At 37.2% G+C, this 19,647-nt stretch overlaps 1 protein-coding gene across 2 annotated transcripts in view; it reads left to right on the forward strand.

Moving 5' to 3' along the window:
• ITGAV (integrin subunit alpha V) overlaps positions 1-19,647 on the forward strand; it is a 107,800-nt gene that overhangs the window by 58,588 nt on the left and 29,565 nt on the right. For both annotated transcript variants that reach the window (XM_047773031.1, XM_047773030.1), the window contains exons 10-17: positions 8-64; positions 2,569-2,621; positions 3,029-3,231; positions 8,105-8,296; positions 11,380-11,425; positions 12,769-12,876; positions 14,905-14,963; positions 16,758-16,912. In XM_047773031.1, the coding sequence (XP_047628987.1) occupies positions 8-64; positions 2,569-2,621; positions 3,029-3,231; positions 8,105-8,296; positions 11,380-11,425; positions 12,769-12,876; positions 14,905-14,963; positions 16,758-16,912 (873 nt within the window). The remainder of the gene's footprint in view (positions 1-7; positions 65-2,568; positions 2,622-3,028; positions 3,232-8,104; positions 8,297-11,379; positions 11,426-12,768; positions 12,877-14,904; positions 14,964-16,757; positions 16,913-19,647) is intronic.

Here is a 19,647-nt window from a genome sequence, read left to right on the forward strand (position 1 = left end):
TGTACAGGTTTATATTTATGATGGGAAAAACATGTCCTCCTTACACAATTTTACTGGTGAACAGGTATGTTTTTAAAGTGTTCTTTTTTTCACTTAACATTTTAACACCAGAACTTCCTGATGTCTTTTAAAACTTTGCTTGGCAATATTCTAATGGTTTAATATTTAATGTATAAATAATAACTACTGTTTTAGTATTTGACATGAAAGATTATTAAAATGGCTTTGAATATTTCACCTTGTTTTAACCAAAGTGATTTGTATAAACAAAGACCTTTATAATTGCCATAATAGTTTGAGGTTTTTTTTTTTTTTGAAGAAAATGCAAAATCAAATTACATACATACAAAGCCAAAATAAAATCCCTTTTTCATTGCTGATGATATTCAGTTCTTTTAAAGAATGATCTATGCCTTTTAATTTTATTAAATGCAAAACAAAACATGGTACAGATGTATGTGGGTGCTATAGACAGTACAAGTACACTTCTTTTGACTACCGAAATAGAGCATTCTTCAGTTAAAAAGGTCTAGTACTTTTAAGTACTAGACATTCTGTACAATCATAGGCATTTTATAAAATCCTGTTTTGTGTGTCTCAATGAAATGATAAGTGAGTTCAGGCGTACCTTATTTTGTTGCATTTCATTTTATTGTGCCTCACAGATTCTACATTTTTTACAAATCGAAGGTTTGTGGCAACCCTGAGTTGTCAGATGATGGTTAGTATTTTTTAGCAATAAGGTATTTTAAAATTAAAATCTGTACCTTTTTCTAGATATAATGCTATTGCATACTTCATAGACTATAGTATAGTGTAAATTTAACTTTTATATGTATATAAAACCAAAAATTTGTGTGACTCATTGTATCAGACTATTTGATTTGTTGCGATGGTCTAGAACTCAACCTACAATATCTCCAAGGTATGCTTGTAATGATAAAGGAAAAATTAATCGGTTGGCAGAGAAAGAACATCTCCTAGTTTGCAGATCTGGCATTCAAGTCCACTTCTTGTTCAGCTGAGACTGTTGGGCTTTGCGAGCAGATTGGTAGGATGGGGAACTAGCCTTCTGGTTCCCAGTAACCTCTTCCCATTTGTGTGTGGTGATCAGGGTTGAGGCACTGTGACGAATGGCCTGGAGTTGACAGGCTGTTAGGGTTGTAGCAGGAGTAGTTCTCCCTTTGTGCTGTTGTGACTTCTTCACCTTAAGCATCTTCTCCTGTCAGATGCCCATGTGTGCCTCTGGATTACATCATTCACAGTCCATGATGCTTTCTCTGTTCCCCCTCAGCTCTTGTTGGGGGAGGCACGGGCTTTGCATTAGGACAGACGTGGGCTCTCCATACTCAGTCTGATTGCATTTGACAAGGTGTTTACCACTGTAAATCTGGTAGCTCATGTATAATAATAGGGATACTGCCAATTCCTCCTGGGGTGGTGGTGAGGATCAAAGGATAACATTTTCATGATAGTGCCCAGGACAAAACTTGTCTCGGTAAATGCCATCCTCTCTTTACAGTTTCAGGCTGAACATCCTGAGAGACTAAGGCCCAGGAATAGTATTCTGTTAAATTCCAGTCAATACTTCTACGTGGTACCCCAGATACAGTGCACTTTATTACACATGTTCTGACCTTGTGATTGAACACAGATTGCACCTCTCATTTTTCCCTCATTTACTCTGTATCAACCAAAAGTAGATTAATGTAGGATTCTTCTGACTCTTTCCCTCCTGATAGCTCAGCTAATCAAATTTAGGAAGCTTGCTAGCTTTACTTTCTTTGGTTTGTTAACTCATCCTTCACCTTCATTCATCTTTAATGTCACCTCTCCTAGTTTTGTTTTGCATGTTGGAATCTCTTTAGAACGTTCTTTTTTTCACATTTATTACTAGCCAGGCTGCTTTGTCTGTGATGGCCAGCTGCCCCCTATGGTGGGGGAAAGGACACTCTTTTTCATTCTCCAAAACAAGCCCATGATAAACCTACGCACATTTGTACTGTGTATAATTCAAAAGCAAAACCACTGACACATAATTGAGATGTGAAATGAGAATGTATTGCATTCTGTTTCAATTCCAAATAGTATTTTCTTTAGATTTGTAGTGGTTTCACATAGGGAGAGCCATTTATGACCTGTTAATAATTATTATTTATTGTCTTTATGCATAGTCATCATTTATAACTTCTTGGGTTCAATTGAAACATCTATGACTTTCTGTCTTTCTGATAGTGTGTCTGTCTGGAATGCTTTGGGTGGTGTTGAGGAAGAGAGATAACAGGTGGGGCCTCTGAAGGAGCCTTGATTGTACTTGGACTTAAGTGGCAAGTGTTGAAGACACTGAAGTGATATACCTGGGCTATGTTTTGCCAATAAATCTAGGAACGTGTAAGCCTCGTTGCGTGATTGTCATTGTGTTGGTAGAATAAACAAAAGAAATTGAGATTGAAGCAACTGTATGCAGAGAAAAATTCATCCTTTCTATCTGATAAATATGCAACAAATATTAATTGTCTAAACTAGTTGGATGAAATGTAAACATTTCATTTTCATCTTATTATCCAGATGGCTGCTTATTTTGGATTTTCTGTTGCTGCCACTGACATTAATGGGGATGAGTAAGTTTTAAAAAATGTTTCCAGAGACAGTTTTCTTCTCATGTTTATGAACACTTTACTAAAACTAAACATTTTTCTTTCGTTTCTCTGTCCCCTTCCTGCTAATCCTTCTATTTAAAGAACCAATTTGAAGCAACCTTATCACAAATACTAGAAAAGCTTTTATGTTGTTCATAATTTATTGGAATAGCTTTTATAATATTAAAGAAAAAAGTAATTTTATGAATTACTCATAGTTTCTTAAAAGAGCTGAAGGAAGGTTTGAGTTAGAAATGATCATTTCAGATATGGCATGAGAAGTGTAGAAAGGAAAACTTGAGTTTTAGAAAGAATATGAAAGAAAATGATTATTAATGGTCACATGGCATTTGATCTTGCTTTCGGTGAAAAAGCTTCTGTTCTTTTAGTTACGCTGACGTGTTTATTGGAGCGCCTCTCTTCATGGATCGTGGTTCTGACGGCAAACTCCAGGAAGTGGGACAAGTCTCAGTGTCTCTTCAGAAAGCTTCGGGAAACTTCCAAACGACCAAGCTGAATGGGTTTGAGGTCTTCGCGAGGTTTGGCAGTGCCATAGCCCCTTTGGGAGATCTGGACCAGGATGGCTTCAATGGTAAGGTCAAATTTTAGCAACTGTGGGTTCCTGATTTTCACTATCCACCTGGAAAATCTGGACCCCAACTGTAGAGATTCACACAAGCAAAAGTCTTTCTTGGAAAGAAGGATTTGAATGATACACAGGATGCTCATTTCCCTTAAAAACTAGAGCAAAACTTTCAAAAACTGATTCTCATGAGTTATTGTTCACGTACCCTCAAATTGGAGTGTCTGAGTAGCTAATTTTTGAAAGGAGCTTGCATTCCAGGGAGCCCAGTGTGAGCTGGTGGCGTTCTCTGACTCTATCCTGCTTAGCAGCAGTGCCCTCTGCTGTCCATTTGTATACAAATGTAAAAAAATGTTCCCAGGCACATTGTCAAGGCAATGCTGACCCTGATGCATCCCTCCAAGGTATGATTAGCCATTAATATTTTTAAAGCCATAGCTTTTTGTGGCTGTCCAGAATATTCTGAAGGAGGTTATATCTCCTTTCATGGGGACAAGTAAAAAGATATAAGCTCATAGTTTTATAATAGTCCCATTTAATGATTTTTTTTTTGTCTTTTTGCTATTTCTTCGGGCCGCTCCCGCGGCATATGGAGGTTCCCAGGCTAGGGGTCGAATCAGAGCTGTAGCCCTCCGCCTATGCCAGAGCCACAGCAATGCGCGATCCGACCCGCATCTGCAACCTACATACACCACAGCTCACGGCAACGCCGGATCCTTAACCCACTGAGCAAGGGCAGGGACCGAACCCGCAACCTCATGGTTCCTAGTCGGATTCGTTAACCACTGTGCCATGACGGGAACTTCAACAATGCCAGATCCTTAATCCACTGAGCCATCAGGGAACTTCCTAATAAGTTAATTAATAGCTGTAGATATCTTTAAAAATCACAGTTGTCTTCTACTATATAATGAAATATAGATTACAAATTACAAAGTTTTTTTTTTTTTTTTTAAATAATACTGCTAAAAACCTTTCTAGCCATCACTGAATGGAGAGTTAAACTGTTGGTTGGTTTATATAATCAACAATACATAGGCGTTCCCGCTGTGCCTCAGCAGGTTAAGAACCTGATTAGTATCCATGAGGATGCGGGTTTGATCACTGGCCTCATTCAGTGGGTTAAGGATCTGGTATTGCCACAGCTGTGGCATAGGTTACAGATGTGGCCTGGATCTGGCACTGCTGTGGCTGTGGTGTAGGCTGGCAGCTGGAGCTCCATTTCGAACCCTAGCCCAGGAACTTCCATATGTTTCAGGTGTGGCTGTGAACAGAAACAAACAAACAAAAAACAATATATAGGGATATCCCCCTGAAAATATAAAATAATAAATTAAGATGAAAACCTCAAAAATACAGACAATTCTCAAATCTCTCAAGTAGTAGTAGAAAAGGAAAATGTTTGTTTGGCCTCAAGACTCCACTCCTGCCTTATGGGTAGCTTTATGTCATATGCTTAAAGTGTCATCTCCAACCCTAGAAGGTTTCATTGTTAATGAAAACTGCTCAAAAAAAAAGGATTTCCTTTTGTGGCTCAGTGGTTAACGAACCCAACTAAGATACATGAGGGTGCGGGTTCGATCCCCAGCTTCGCTCAATGTGTCAAGGATCCATTGTTGCCATGAGCTGTGGTGGAGGTTGCAAACATGGGTTAGACCACACGTTGCTGTGGCTGTGGCATAGCCTGTCAGCTGTAGCTCTGATTCTACCCCTGGTCTGGGAACTTCCATATGCTGCAGGTTTGGCCCTAAAAAGCAAAAAAAGAAAAAAAGAAAAACTACTCAAGGGGACATTCTGCTTCCTAAAATAGCCTTAAAGATTTTTACCACCAAGAAAATTTAACATAAATCAAATGGAATTCTGGTATAAAGTTCAGCATAAAACTTGAAAAGAATACTATAGAACAGACAAAATCATTACTTATTGATAGCAAAAACTTCCTGGAAAACCAGGTCCAGATTTGAGGTCCTCTCTTGAGTTCTTTTGCTGTAATTGGTCCTGTCTCCTGTGTTTTGGGAGAGCCTGGACATGGCTGTCACCTTGTTTTGAGGTTTTTCCAGCCACTTAAAGAATGTTTCTTTTCTCTCTCTCTCTCTCTCTTTTTTTTTAGGGCTGCACACGTGGCATATGGAAATTTCCATACTAGGAGTCAAATCAGAGCTACAGCTGCCGGCCTACACCACAACCACAGCAATGCCAGATCCGAGCTGTGTCTTCGACTTATACTGTAGCTCATGGCAATGCCTTATCCTTAACTCTCTGAGCAGAGGGCCAGGGATTGAACCCACACCCTCATGGATACTAGTCAAGTTGGTTAGCACTTAGCCACGATGGGAACATTAAAGAATGTTTCTTTAATATCATCATGCAGAAAACATCTCATCCTGCTTTCTCTATTTTTATTAAAATGGAGTTCCCATCATGGCTCAGTAGAAGCGAAGCGACTCTTGACTGTCATCCATGAGGATGCAGGTTCGATCCCTGGCCTCACTCAGTGGATTAAGGATCTGGCGTGGCTGTGACCTGTAGTGTAGGCCAGCTGCAGCTCTGATTTGACCCCTAGCCTGGGAACTTTCATATGCTGTGGGTGTGGCCCTAAAAAGACAAAATAAAAAAGTATAATCTGTGAACAAAACAATTATAAGCAGTGACAACTAAAAAATATTGAAGTTTTACTCCAATTTTACAAAAAGATTTTACTTTTAGAGAAAACTTAGAGGACGAGTTTGTTCTCCCAGATTTTCTCCTGGGTTCTTATTATCCCATTTGGTACATTGCGAATAATAATGTCTTAAGGAGAACATTATCTGAGCTGTATTTATCTAACTATATATATCGTTTATATATATTTATAGTATATATATATGTATATATAATGAAGTATTAGTTATAATCCGGATCTTTTCCTTGTTCAGACCTGATAACATTGACCTTTTGTTATGCCATTGTTCCTATATTCCTCCCTTTCTACTGGCACCCACCAGGAAAACCCTAGGTATCATCAAGAGGGATACTTAAAACAATAAAATTATGTTTCATATTTATGTGCAGTTTTTGGTAGTACTCCTCCAGAAAGGCAAAGAGAAGAACATACACACACACAGAAAAGAGAAACTAAAATGATCAAAGGAAGAGGTTAATTGCATGAAAAAGTAGGACTCTCTAGACTAGAGAGATACAAGCCAGAGAGAAAAGATGGTTAGACTGTATGAATAATGAAAGGTTTAGAAAAAGTAATTTTTAAAAATCATCCCTCAACAGTAGAACCATCTTCTATTGGAAAATTATATTTAAAAAAACTTTCTTAATGAACATACCAATTAAGAAGTTATATTTATCTTTTGAAGCCTAAAAAAGGAAAAGGACTTTTACATAATTTAAACACTTTTTTTTTTTCAAATAACAAATGCTTAATTGGTGCCTACTTCAGGCCAAGCACTGTTCTAAAAATGAGAGGATAAATTATTAGAATCCACCCATGCCCTTAAGGACTTTAGCAGCAATAGGGGCAAGTTTAATGTGAACAAGTAAAAACTAGAATGTAGTCATCACTGTGTTTGAAATATTCCTGGACATAATGGTCTTAAAGAAAAGACGAGTGACCAAAGTGTCTTTGATGTCTCTGGAGATGCTGCATTGAGGAGAAACAGTTTGGGTGTGTTAAAGAAATTGAAGCAATTTGGAATGGGGGTACATAAGGGCTGTCATAGGCAAGATGGACATGTCCTTGCTATCGTGAAATTTATGTTTTGTGGAGGAGCTATAGAGTCATCACATAAAGGGGAAATTCAGAGAGTGATTAAGGCTGTGAGTTCAAACATGTAAAGGCAAGATAATGTGATAGGGCATGCCTAGATAGAAAGAAAAAGGGCATTGCTTCATAGCATGGCCAGGGAGACTTCTCTGACAAGATAACATTTGAGCTGTGATTTAGACAAACAGAAGGAGCAAAGCTTAAAAAAGCTCTGGAGCAAGAGCTGTTAAGATGGAGGGAATAGCAAGTATAAAACCAGAGATGGGAACTAGCTTAGCGAGTTGAAGAAAGGAAAAAAAAAGGCCAAGTAGCAAGAGTGAGTGAGGGTAGAATTGGGGTGATGAATGGACAAATCAGATAAGCTATAAATGCTTTGGGAAATAATCGAAGGATTTTACGAAGGAAGGTGACAAGATACTAACATTTGGCAGTTTTGAGGAGGAATGTAGGGACGAGAGAAGAAGCGGGAGGCCACTCAGGCTGCTTTAGGGGCCCAGGCAAAGGATGAGAAGGGCTTATCTAGGGTGGTACCAGCAAAGATAGAGGGAAGTGGAAATAGTTTCTGTAATATATTCTAGAGTTAGGAAAGGTCATAGTGACCTTTGTTTAAAGAATTCCCAACTTTTTATTTATTTCATTTCAATATAAGTTGAGCAAGATAGAGATGAAATCATAGCTTTCAAGTTCCCAAGCCAGATTGACTTCTCCAAAAAACCCCGAACCTATACCGAACTAAATTAACTAGAATTGTGAGAGCTAGAAGGAAACTTAGATGAATATTTTGACATGTTCCCTCCCCTCTATTTTAAGGATGAGACATTTGAGGCCCAGAAAGTTTAGGATGTGTCCAAAGTCAGACCCAGATCATCCGTCTCTAAATTAATGTCATTTCCATACAGTTTTGCTTGAATTTGGTTGTTGCATTTGAATTGAGACTACCCTACTGACCTTTGAATCGATGTTTATCATGATACATGGGTTCTGTAGATGTTAAAATCTTCTCCACAGAAGTAATGATGAGTGCTAAGACTTCCTTCCCTCCATCCTTGCCCTCCTCCCCCCTCCCTCTCTCTCTCCTCTCCTCTTTTCTCTCTCCTTCCTCTCCTCCTCCTCCCTCTCCCCCCTCAGATATTGCAATTGCTGCTCCATATGGGGGTGAAGATAAAAAAGGAATTGTTTATATTTTCAACGGAAGACCCACAGGCTTGAATGCGGTACCATCTCAGATCCTTGAAGGGAAGTGGGCTGCTCGGAGCATGCCACCAAGCTTCGGCTATTCAATGAAAGGAGCCACGGACATAGACAAGAATGGATATCCAGGTGCTTTCCTAGAAATACATAGAGCTTCTTAGATTTTTTAGTCCTAATAGCAAGTAGCGTTAGTTACTGCTTTCTTTTTTTATGTTACACATCATTTCAGTTCAATATTTCAAGTACTGTTAGTACTGTTCAAGCCCCTGCTGATGTTCAGGACACTGTTCTCATCCCTAAAGGGGCTACAAAGCATAGACAGCTGTGTGTCCTGGGAGCATCCAATAGAAAACACGTACTCAGTTTCTTCTTTTATTGTCTTGAGGTCTGTAATGAAATGTCAGAGTAAAATGTAGAAGCTGTAAACAAAGCTCAGTCTAGGATTTATAATGTCAGCCACCTTTTCTTGTTTTTTAATGATTTATCTTTTTCATGGAGTTGACTAATCATTGTGATTTTTTTAAAACATACGCAATTCTTCCAATAAGGCTGGTAAGGATTATAAGCTGGCTTGGCTCCACCTATTATATACCATTTTCTGGATGAGGAAGGTAATTTGCTCTACATTGCCTACTGGTTTGTGCTAGTGCAGGAAGTGAGGCCTTTTTATGATTAGGCACTTTGGAATATTTTAATGGATCTAGGGTCATAATGGGTATATTCTTTAATATAGAAAATTTAATTACTTTTGTCTTTGAAATAGTTAATGAGCTCAGTGTACAAGTATCTTGAAATGCTTTTAGAAATAGGACACAAAGTTGATTCTTACCATGTTAGTGTTATTTTAGGAAATGTTTTTTGTTACAAGTATAATATATTTATTATACAACTTTTAGAAAATAAGCAAAGCATATCTTTCAATATGCTTTCTTTTTTCCAGCATATTGACATACATTCTTTAACAAAATAGAATTATGCTTTACGTACTGTTAATAGCATATTTTATTCACTTAAAGTATCAAATAGTTCCTCAGGTTACTAATTATTCTTCTGAAGCATGAATTTGTGTTTTCCATTCTATCAGATATCTTTGTCATATCTTATTTATTTTGGGGCATTTATATCCTTGCATATATTTCTTTTTTTTTCTTTTTTTTCTTTTTTTTTTTTGCTTTTTAGGGCCACAGCCATGGCATATGGAAGTTCCCAGGCTAGGGGTCTAATTGGAGCTACAGCTGCCACCCACAGCCACAGCAATGCCAAATCTGAGCCGAGTCTGCGACCTACACCATAGCTCATGGCAGCGCCGGATCCTTGACCCACTGAGTGAAGCCAAGTATTGAACCCATGTCCTCATGGATACTAATTGGGTTCGTTTCCACTGAGCCACAACAGGAACTCCAATATATCCTTGTATATAATTCTGGTGCATACCTCTGGTTATTTCCTTAGGACAAAATTCTAGCATTGCAATATCAAAGAGATGTACTTTTTTAAAAAAGGCTCTTGATACACATTGTCAGATTATAATCTCACTCCCTCAGAAAGATTTTGCAAGTTTTTAAAGTACTTACCAGCGGCAAATGAGTGATCGTTTTCCCATATTGTGCTCACACTAGGTGTCATCTTTTATTTCTCTCTCTTTATTTATTTATTCATTTTTTGACCATACTCATAGCATGTGGAAATTCCTGGGCCAGGGGTTAAACCCATGCCATAGCTGTAACCAGAGCCACAGCAGTGACAACACTGGATCCTTAACCCACTGAGCTACCAGGGAACCTCCATCATCTTTTATTTCCTTTAAAATAACTTTAAACTCTACGATAGGTAGAAAATGTCATTTTGTTTTAATTTACAGTTTTGGATTATTAGTGAAAGTAATAAGCATTTTTGTTTATTTGCATATGTATATTTACTTTAGTGAATTTCTATTTTATATCTTTTTTTTTTTCCTTTCAATTTTTAGGGCCTCACCTGTGGTAGATTGAAGTTTCTGGGCTAGGGGTTGAATCATAGCTGCAGCTGCAGCTGCTAGCCTGTGCCACAGCCACACGGATCTGAGCTGCGTCTGCGACCTACACCACAGCTCATGGCAGTGCCAGATCCTTAACACACTGAATGAGGCCAGGGATTCAACATGTATCCTCATCGATACTTGTCTGGTTTCTGGTTTGTAACCCACTGAGCCACAACAGGAATTCAAACACCTTTTTTTCCATTTCTATTGGAATATTTTTCTTTTTTTTTCCTTCTTTTTTTTAAATTTTTTTAATTTTTGGCAGTGCCTTAGATATTGAGGCACTTTTTAACTCATGTGTATTTCTCAGTTTTATCACATTTTCTTTTTGGGCATAAAGAACTTCTTATTTTCTATGTCTTCCTAACTTTGTGGTTTCTCAATACTTGTCCATTTAGAAAGGGCTTTGTCAAATTAGCTTGGGTATACGACGAGATAGAATTCTGTTTTCATTTTTTCCTAATTGTGAACCAGTGCTATGCCTGCATGTAAAAACTAAGGCATTCTGTTCTTCATTTGGATGCTGTCTGCTGTCATTCTAGAGATTCTAAGTACAGTTGATCCTTGGACAGTGTGAAGATTAAGGATGTTGACCCTCTACACAGTCAAAAATCCATGTATAACTAACTTTACAGTCAGCGCTTTTGTATCCATAGTTCCACATCTGTGGATTCGCTAACCTCAGGTTGTGTGATGCTATATTCAGTGAAAAAAATCCACTTATAAGTAGACTCATGCAGTTGCAACCTGTGTTGTTCAAGGGTCAATTGTATACATATTGTGCTTTTTAAATTTTGTTTCTGAAGCAAAATAAATACAGTGAAAAAAAAGAGAAATTTTACAATGAAATTGCAAAATCCACTGGTATCTATAAAGCTTTTTCCTTTGGGGATATGTGTGTTTGGGTGGTTTACGCTTCCTTAGTGTTGCTGGTTTTTTACTAGATATCCATTAGAAAGATTCTTATCTACCTGGATGGATGGAAAAAATTAGTTTTATGATGAGTGTTTACCATTGAGAGTAGTGTATTTGGAGTTTTCACACACATTTTAACCTTTTCGACTTTCTCTTAAAACCACTTAATGAAGAATAGTTTTGAGACTATGTCTAAATCTTTATTATATGCATTGAATGTTTTATAAAATGATATGAGAATTAAAAAATATTAATTTTTTTTCTTCTCTCTTTTAAGACTTAATTGTGGGAGCTTTTGGTGTAGATAGAGCTGTGTTATACAGGTAAACATTTCCATATCTTATAATGTAGGAATATTGTGAATTATATGAAAGTTTACAGTTAAGTACCAGTGTTTGAATTTCAGTAAAAAATTTCAGTTTGAATTTAACTTTCATGAAGTAATGATTAAAATTTCTTTCTATTCAGTATTTGCTGCAGGCAAGTGGTGGTGATCCAAGACGATCCCAAAGTACAAAATCTTGTAGATTTTTAATTTAGAAAAGCATTCTGAATTTTTTCTATTCTTTAAATTATGTTCAAACATGTTCTCTTGTGTTTTAGATTATATGATAGGAGTTGACATTTTCTGCTATGAGACGAGAAATTAACTTGGTGTTTGTGCCATAGCATTCTGTGACTACAAGTCAGTATGTAATGACTTCTAGAATGAATATTTTTATTACAGCAATATGTATAAACCCACATGTCTGTATTTCCCAGCTTAATCATGTTCCCAGTAATTCTCTACATTACATCAATTCCTCATACCTTACAATATCATCTAGCATCCCAAATAGATTAAGATATTTACACTTCTGTGGGTTGTGCTGATACATGGCAGGAAAGCTAATACTGCTACCGTGTAGTGGAGGTTATGGTAGGGCAACTTGATTGTGCCTCTTGGGGCAGCTTGTGTCCACAGATTCCAGGACTTATCATGATTGAGGCAGACACACTGACCTGAGCCTGCCGTATTTTTGCACAGAGTGGAAACCTGGCACCTGAACTTTGGAAAATTACTTAATTTATTTTTTCAGTTTTAAAAATTGCTGTTAAAATTCAAACAAATATAAAAAGGGCATACAATAAAAAGAATACTTCTCCTCACATCAGTTACTAGTTTACTAGTATATGCTTTGAGAACTAGTCTGTGTACTAAAAAATTGTGTGTGTGTATCGCATCCTTTGTACATGGTGTTTTTTTTCTTATACTGAAATTCTGCCTTGTCTATATCCTAGAAGTCACACACCACGTTGACACTTTACATGCTGGATTTACAGCACTCATTTCCCCCGCTGTATTGTACTCCATTAAGTAGATGACCCACGACTGGTTTAACTATCCTGCTTGAACGGGCTGCATTCACATGAGGTTGTGGCCATTGTCCTTTGTCTGGAACTGAGGAATTTGCCAGGATGTGAGACTTTCACTGCTAAGATCAGGACAGTCCTGGGCAAACCTGGATGTTTGGTTGTTCTGTGTTTGGGTTGTTTCTATTCTTTTTGCTGTTATAAATACTACTTCAGTGTGCATCAAACTGTATATGCAGTTAATGTGAACCAAAAATGCTTAGATCAATATAACATTTTAAGTAGTCTCTTTCTTTCTTTCTTTTTTAACCAGGGCCAGACCAGTTATCACTGTAAATGCTGGCCTTGAAGTGTACCCTAGTATTTTAAATCAAGACAATAAAACCTGCCCACTGCCTGGGACAGATCTCAAAGTTTCCTGGTAAGGATGTTTGTTTTGTATGTAATAGTTATTATTGTGATTATTGGTTCAGTCATTATTAAGACATTTGAAAATGAAGATGGGGGACTGAAATATTGCTAAAGCAGTTTCTATGGGTGTACTCTTTTTTGTATCATAGATTGGATTATAGAAATAATGTTGCAAAGAAGATATGTAGAAGGCTCCAGAAATATGCTAAAAACTAGTGTAAAACTAATTTTTAAAATATGATGCATGCTTGGTGAATATATATTCAAAAAGAAAAAAGCTAGTAAGATTTCAGAACTCATTTAATTCTAAATCTGTGAACATTTCAATTTTTTAAAACTATGATCTTTTTCAGATTTAATATCTGTGACCAGCTTGTATGAAAAAATATTAATATATTGGTCTTCTGCTTATTCCTTTACTCGTTTCTAAAGAATAATGTAATTTAAAAAAATAAGTTTGTCTGAATTCTCTCATCTCCATTATTTGTATGTTAACTTTTTGCTATATTGTATGATTTTTGCTACAATTTTCATTCTGCCTGCATTTATAACCCCTTAAGATTTTTTCTTTAAATTGACTCATGATTTACTTTAAGACACATAAAATGGAGAAACTAGTATCTTTCTCATACATGTCAAAATCAATACAAATTTAATAATGAAAAATCTTGACCCATATACTATGAAACTCCCCCTGATTATCTCACTTAGGGAAACATTGTTCAGTTCCCTGCTCACACAGAAAAATCAGAGGACTTAGAGATGAAGGTAAAATGATTGGAAGCTGGGAATATTTTACTACAAAAGAGCTAATGAAAAGATATTTTTCCTGATTTTGTTTTTGGATTATTTATTATAGTTATTAAATACCACCTTTCTGCTCTATAGCACAGGGAACTATATCTAGTCACTTATGGTGGGACATGATGGAGGATAATGTGAGAAAAAGAATGTGTGTGTGTGTGTGTGTGTGTGTGACTGGATCACATTGCTATACAGTAGAAATTGACAGAACACTGTAAACAGCATAATGGAAAAAAATCATTGAAAAATTTTTAAAAACCAGCTTTCAAAATTGTATTTATAATAAAATATATATTAAATAAATAAGCATACATAACAATTTTTTGCTTCTTTCATTGGATTATATTAAAAATTCAGTAATATTTGGTCTTCATTTTCATTAATTGCCAATGAATTTGTTCTCAAGATTTTGGTTCTGAGTTTTACTGCCTTTCTTCCCTGTACTCACCCTTTGTGTCCTGGTAAAGTTGCTGATAATATACTTATGATTATAGTAACAATGTGGAGGCTTTGAATACACTAACTAGAGCAGTAGCTTTTGTATGTTTTGATTATGACACATAGGATGGAATACATTTTGTACCATAATCCTGTTAACACATGTATATAATTAAAACAGAAGTTTCGTGAAATCTTACCCTCTATACTTAAGTAAGTTCTATGTATTTTTTTAAGACGCTGGACACAACCCTTTAAACTGACACCATGACCTGTTAATAAATTGTGAAAAATACTGTTCTGCTGGAGCTTGCTAATTAATGGGAAGCTTTGTGGGGCTTTTTAATAAATGAGACATTTATTTTAAATCTGGACTGTTGTTTCCCTTATTTAGATTCATCAACAGATTCTATAAACTTGAGAGGAAGTTAGAAAATTCTTTTTTCTTTTTTCTCATTAAGATATTATGTAAGGAAATGTACCTAAATTATTGAAGGATGAATTAGATTATTCTCTATAGTTTCATGTTTTAAGAATAATAGGATGTAAGTTCCCTTGTGCCACAGTCGGTTAAGGATCCAGCATTGTCACTGCTGGGGTATGGGTGTGATCCCTGGCCTGGGATCTTATGCCATGGACACAGACCAAAAAAAAAAAAAAAGAATAATATGACGGAGAGAAAGATATAAGACTTCACAATGTAAACTAAGTATTAGAAATGTGACATTTGGATGATATTTAAAAAAATGTTTAGAGCAGATTATGGGATTTGTATTTATTTTTTATTTTTCTACAGTTTTCATGTCAGGTTCTGCTTAAAGGCGGATGGCAAAGGAACACTTCCCACGAAACTTAGTAAGTGTTCTCTGTAAAAACTATATTATTTTAATGATGCTGCATACATTGTACTTAAAAATGTTTTAGGATATTTGAATAGCTGCTCAAATAGTTCCTGGTTTTTTTTGGAATGTTAATACTTAATGACATTTGAAACTGCAACATAATTATTTTGTTTGGCAACTCTTAAACCAATTCAGAAATAACAAATTTATTTATTGACATTGTGAACAAAATAGCCCACGGAATAGTTAGTATGGCCTTCAGAAAGTTAAGCACTTACCGGTGTGAGACACCTGAACTACAGGGGAAATGTGTATCATTTTTTATAAGTAATGACCTATGAGAAGTTTATGTCTTGAGGAAGCCCCAAAAATGTCTAAAAGTGATTTAGAAATAGAAGGAGAAAAAGCTTGACCACTATATCTAACCCCCAAAGCAAACTCTAACTTGACTTCCTTTCCAAAAAAAAAATGGTTTCTATACTCCTGAGAGGAAGGTAGGAGTGTTAAGTTACTGTTGCTGAAATTTGTCAGTATGTTAAGTGCTAAGGAGTAGCAATAAAGCAGGGATAGAGGAAGAATTTGTTGGGGGTATTATGTTCATCTATGAGAGTTCCCAGGGTAGCAAGGGTCTCACTGGAAGGTAATGTTTCAGTAAAGACCTGAAGGAAATACAGGAGTGAAGGGGTGTCTGAAGGAGTACTTAGCAAAGAGGAAATTGCAGTTAGTCAAGGCTTGAGGCAGGAGCTTACTTCTTCTCAAAGGGTGGGTAGAAGCAAAATAACCCTGGGTTTTCAGCCAGATTTGACCGAAGTTCAACACAGAGAAAAACCTGAAAGGAGATTTGTGGTTTTAAAGACCTGCTTTGAAGAAACTATTTAAAGAACTGACTCTTAGAAGGGTAATCTAACAACTGTGTTTCAGACTACTGGCTGTACTTTCATTTTAAGGTGATTTTTGACCCAGTGAGCTATGTTTAGTCATTTGCTTCATGAGGACATATTTATCTGACAGGTTGGTATGGTAGCTTAGTTAGAAGTAGGAGTTGCAAGTGATACAAACTGTTTAATCATCCTAGTGGTGAATGTTACAATATGGGGTGGGGGTGTGTATTTATAAACATTCTTAGTCACAATCAGCAAGAGTCCTGCTACCTGCATTGATGGTGGGAGTCTTAATCCACGTATTTCATTTCTTTCTCCCCTCAGCTTAAATTAAAAGAATAAATTTCCCCTCTGACACTTTGTTTTATTACCACCATTATCTACTGCCTGAATTAATGTGTGACACTAATTTGGGGATGGTTGGGTTAATTGTGTAATTATTTATTCAGAATTAATATATTGTGGTCTCACAACAATGTATAGACTTTTTTTTTTTTTTTTTTTTTGCTATTTCTTGGGTCGCTCCCGTGGCATATGGAGGTTCCCAGGCTAGGGGTCCAGTCGGAGCCATTAGCCACCAGCCTACGCCAGAGCCACACCAACGCAGGATCTGAGCCGTGTCTGCAACCTACACCACAGCTCACGCCAACGCCAGATCGTTAACCCACTGAGCAAGGGCAGGGATCGAACCCGCAACCTCATGGTTCCTCGTCGGATTCGTTAACCACTGCGCCACGACGGGAACTCCTGTATAGACATTTTTGATGAATTTGAAGCCAGTTACTTCTTAAGGAATAGATACCTATCCTCTGGATACATGAAACTCATATTTGGATACATAGATAATTGAAAACTCAAGATATTTAGGAGAGGTAGGTGTCCGTGAAGATTCTGTTGGTTGTAAAATAAATCCTTTGGTTTCATAGATTTCCAGGTGGAGCTTCTTTTGGATAAACTCAAGCAGAAAGGAGCAATTCGACGAGCACTGTTTCTCCATAACAGGTCCCCGGGTCACTCCAAGAACATGACCATCTCTAGGGGGGGACAGATGCAGTGTGAGGAACTGATAGCATATCTGCGGGTAAGAGATACTTTTCTGCTCCAACATCTTTCTTTTACTTATTGTTTTTTTTTTCTTTTCATCTAAATGATTCTCTGTAAAAATTTTTTAGCATTAAATCACAAGGAAAACACAGGAAAATACATGTGGGGAGGTAATTGGGCTTTTTAAAGAATCAGACTTGAGTAATGGACTTCTACTCTTGTCAGACTGGATATTCTACATGGCCTTTCCACAGCAATGCTACTGAATAAATTATGACAAACGTATTTCTTGAATATTGCTGGATTCTCAAGGCAGTAAAAGAAATCCCCCACCCCCTGCTGCCACCAAACAATCAATTAAAAAAAAAACACTCCATTGGCTAAACCTGACCTGAGTTGTAAGCAAGTGTGTGGGCCAGAGTGTCTAGGAAGGAATGGGATCTGGGAAGAGAGTGAACAGACTTGCAGACACCAGCACAGGGATTCAGACTCACCTGGGGCCTTCTGCAAGCCAGGAGTCTGACCGGAGCCTCCTGCATTAGGGCTAGACTCTTCCACGAGGCTAAAGTCTTCCCAGAACAAAGAACCACTCTGACTCCAGCAAGAATAAATTCAAGGCTTTACTGGAACAATCTAGTATGGGTCCCATAGGTTAAGTTCAATCAAATAGAATTCATTTCTAAGAAAAGTGTTAAACACACTGGAAAATAAACCATTAGAAGAAACAGCAAACATCTTAGTCTTTCAAAGCTTGAGATGCTGGAATTATCAGTTACAAAATATAACTGTGTATGAAGTGTTTAAAAAAATAAAGGATGAAATTTTTTAAAAAGACAAAAATATCAGTAAAGGTTTAGAAGACTCAACATAATTAACAAGCTCAATTTAACAGACCTGTATGTAATGTGGCATCCAACAATTAGAGAATATGAAAGTTGGGAGTCTCCATTGTGGCTCAGTGGGTTAAGAACCAGATGTTGTCTCTGTGAGGATGTAGGTTTGATCCCTGGCCTCAGTGGGTTAAGAATCCATTGTTGCGGTAAGGTGCAGCATAGCTTGCAGGTGTGGCTTGGATCTGGTGTTGCCATGGCTGTGGCCTAGGCCCTAGCTGCAGATCCAGTTCTACCCTTGGCCTAGGAACTTGCATATGCCATAGGTGAAGGGCCGTAAAAAGAAAAAAAAAAGTAGAGAATGCGAAAGTTGACCACATACAGATTATAAAGGAAGTCTGAACAATTGCAAAAAATTGGAATTATAGAAAATATGCTATTTGATTACAGTGCAGTTTTTAGAAATTAGTAACAAGGATAAATTGGGAATTAGGAATTATAATTTTTAGTAACTCGTGGATCAAAAAAGAGATCATATTAGAACTTTACTTAGAAGTGAATCATAACGAAAATACTACATCAAAATGTATCATATATCCCAGAAGGAGAATGTAAAGGTAGATGTATAGCCTTAAATGCTATTTAATTTAAATGAAAGATTACGAAGAAAATGAAGGAAAAACAAACAAAAAAAACCCTCGTTAAAATTAGAAATTGAAAAGGGCCATAAATACAGATAAAGGAGCAATTGTAATTATAGAATATTAGTAATAACTTTGTGTGAAAATGTAGAAAACTTAGGTAAAATAGAGACATTCTTAGAAAACCCTAATACAACTGTCATATGAAGAAACAGAAAACTGAAAAATTCATTTAAACCATATAAAAAATTGAACTGGCAGTTAAAAATCTTAAGGGATCACAAGGCACAGATACTTTTATAGGCAATATCTACAAAACCGTCATGAGCAAGAAATTCCAATATTAAACTCTTCTAAAGAATAGAAAAACAGGAGTTCCCGTCGTGGTGCAGTGGTTAACGAATCCGACTAGGAACAATGAGGTTGCGGGTTCTGTCCCTGACCTTGCTCAGTGGGTTAACGATCCGGCATTTCCAGTGAGCTGTGGTGTAGGTTGCAGATGTGGCTTGGATCCCGAGTTGCTGTGGCTCTGGCGTAGGCCAGTGGCTACGGCTCCAATTCGACCCCTAGCCTGGGAACCTCCATATGCTGTGGGAGTGGCCCAAAGAAATAGCAAAAAAAAAAAAAAAAAAGGAGTAGAAAAACAAAATATATTTTCACCTTATTCTATAAAGCTAGTGTAATTGAGACCCAGACTGGTCAAAGATAGTAAAATCAAGGAGAATTCATGCCAGTCTTAACAAAGACATAGATGTAAAATCACTAACCAAATATAAACAAACTAAAGCCTAGCAGTTAATAAAAAAGATTTTAGGAGTTCCCGTCGTGGCGCAGTGGTTAACGAATCCGACTAGAAACCATGAGGTTGTGGGTTTGGTCCCTGCCCTTGCTCAGTGGGTTAACGATCTGGCATTGCCGTGAGCTGTGGTGTAGGTCGCAGACACGGCTCAGATCCTGCGTTGCTGTGGCTCTAGCGTAGGCTGGCAGCTACAGCTCCAATTCGACCCCTAGCCTGGGAACCTCCATATGCCGCTGGAGCAGCCCAAGAAATGGCAAAAAGAGAAAAAAAAAACAAAAAAAAAAGATTTAAAAATCTACCAACTTGTTCCCTTGTGGCACAGCAGGTTAAGCACCCAGCATTGTTACTGCAGTGGTTTGGGTCGCTCTGTGGCACAGGTTCGTTCAATCCCTGGCCCAAGAAGTTCCATATGCCACAGGCTTGGCCAAAATGTGTGTGTGTGTGTGTGTGTGCGTGTGTACTTTAATGAACAGAGTGAAAACATGGCCATCTTACCTAAGTG

The sequence above is a fragment of the Phacochoerus africanus genome, chromosome 3, assembly GCF_016906955.1.
Source record: "Phacochoerus africanus isolate WHEZ1 chromosome 3, ROS_Pafr_v1, whole genome shotgun sequence".
NCBI classification, from domain to species: Eukaryota; Metazoa; Chordata; class Mammalia; order Artiodactyla; family Suidae; genus Phacochoerus; species Phacochoerus africanus.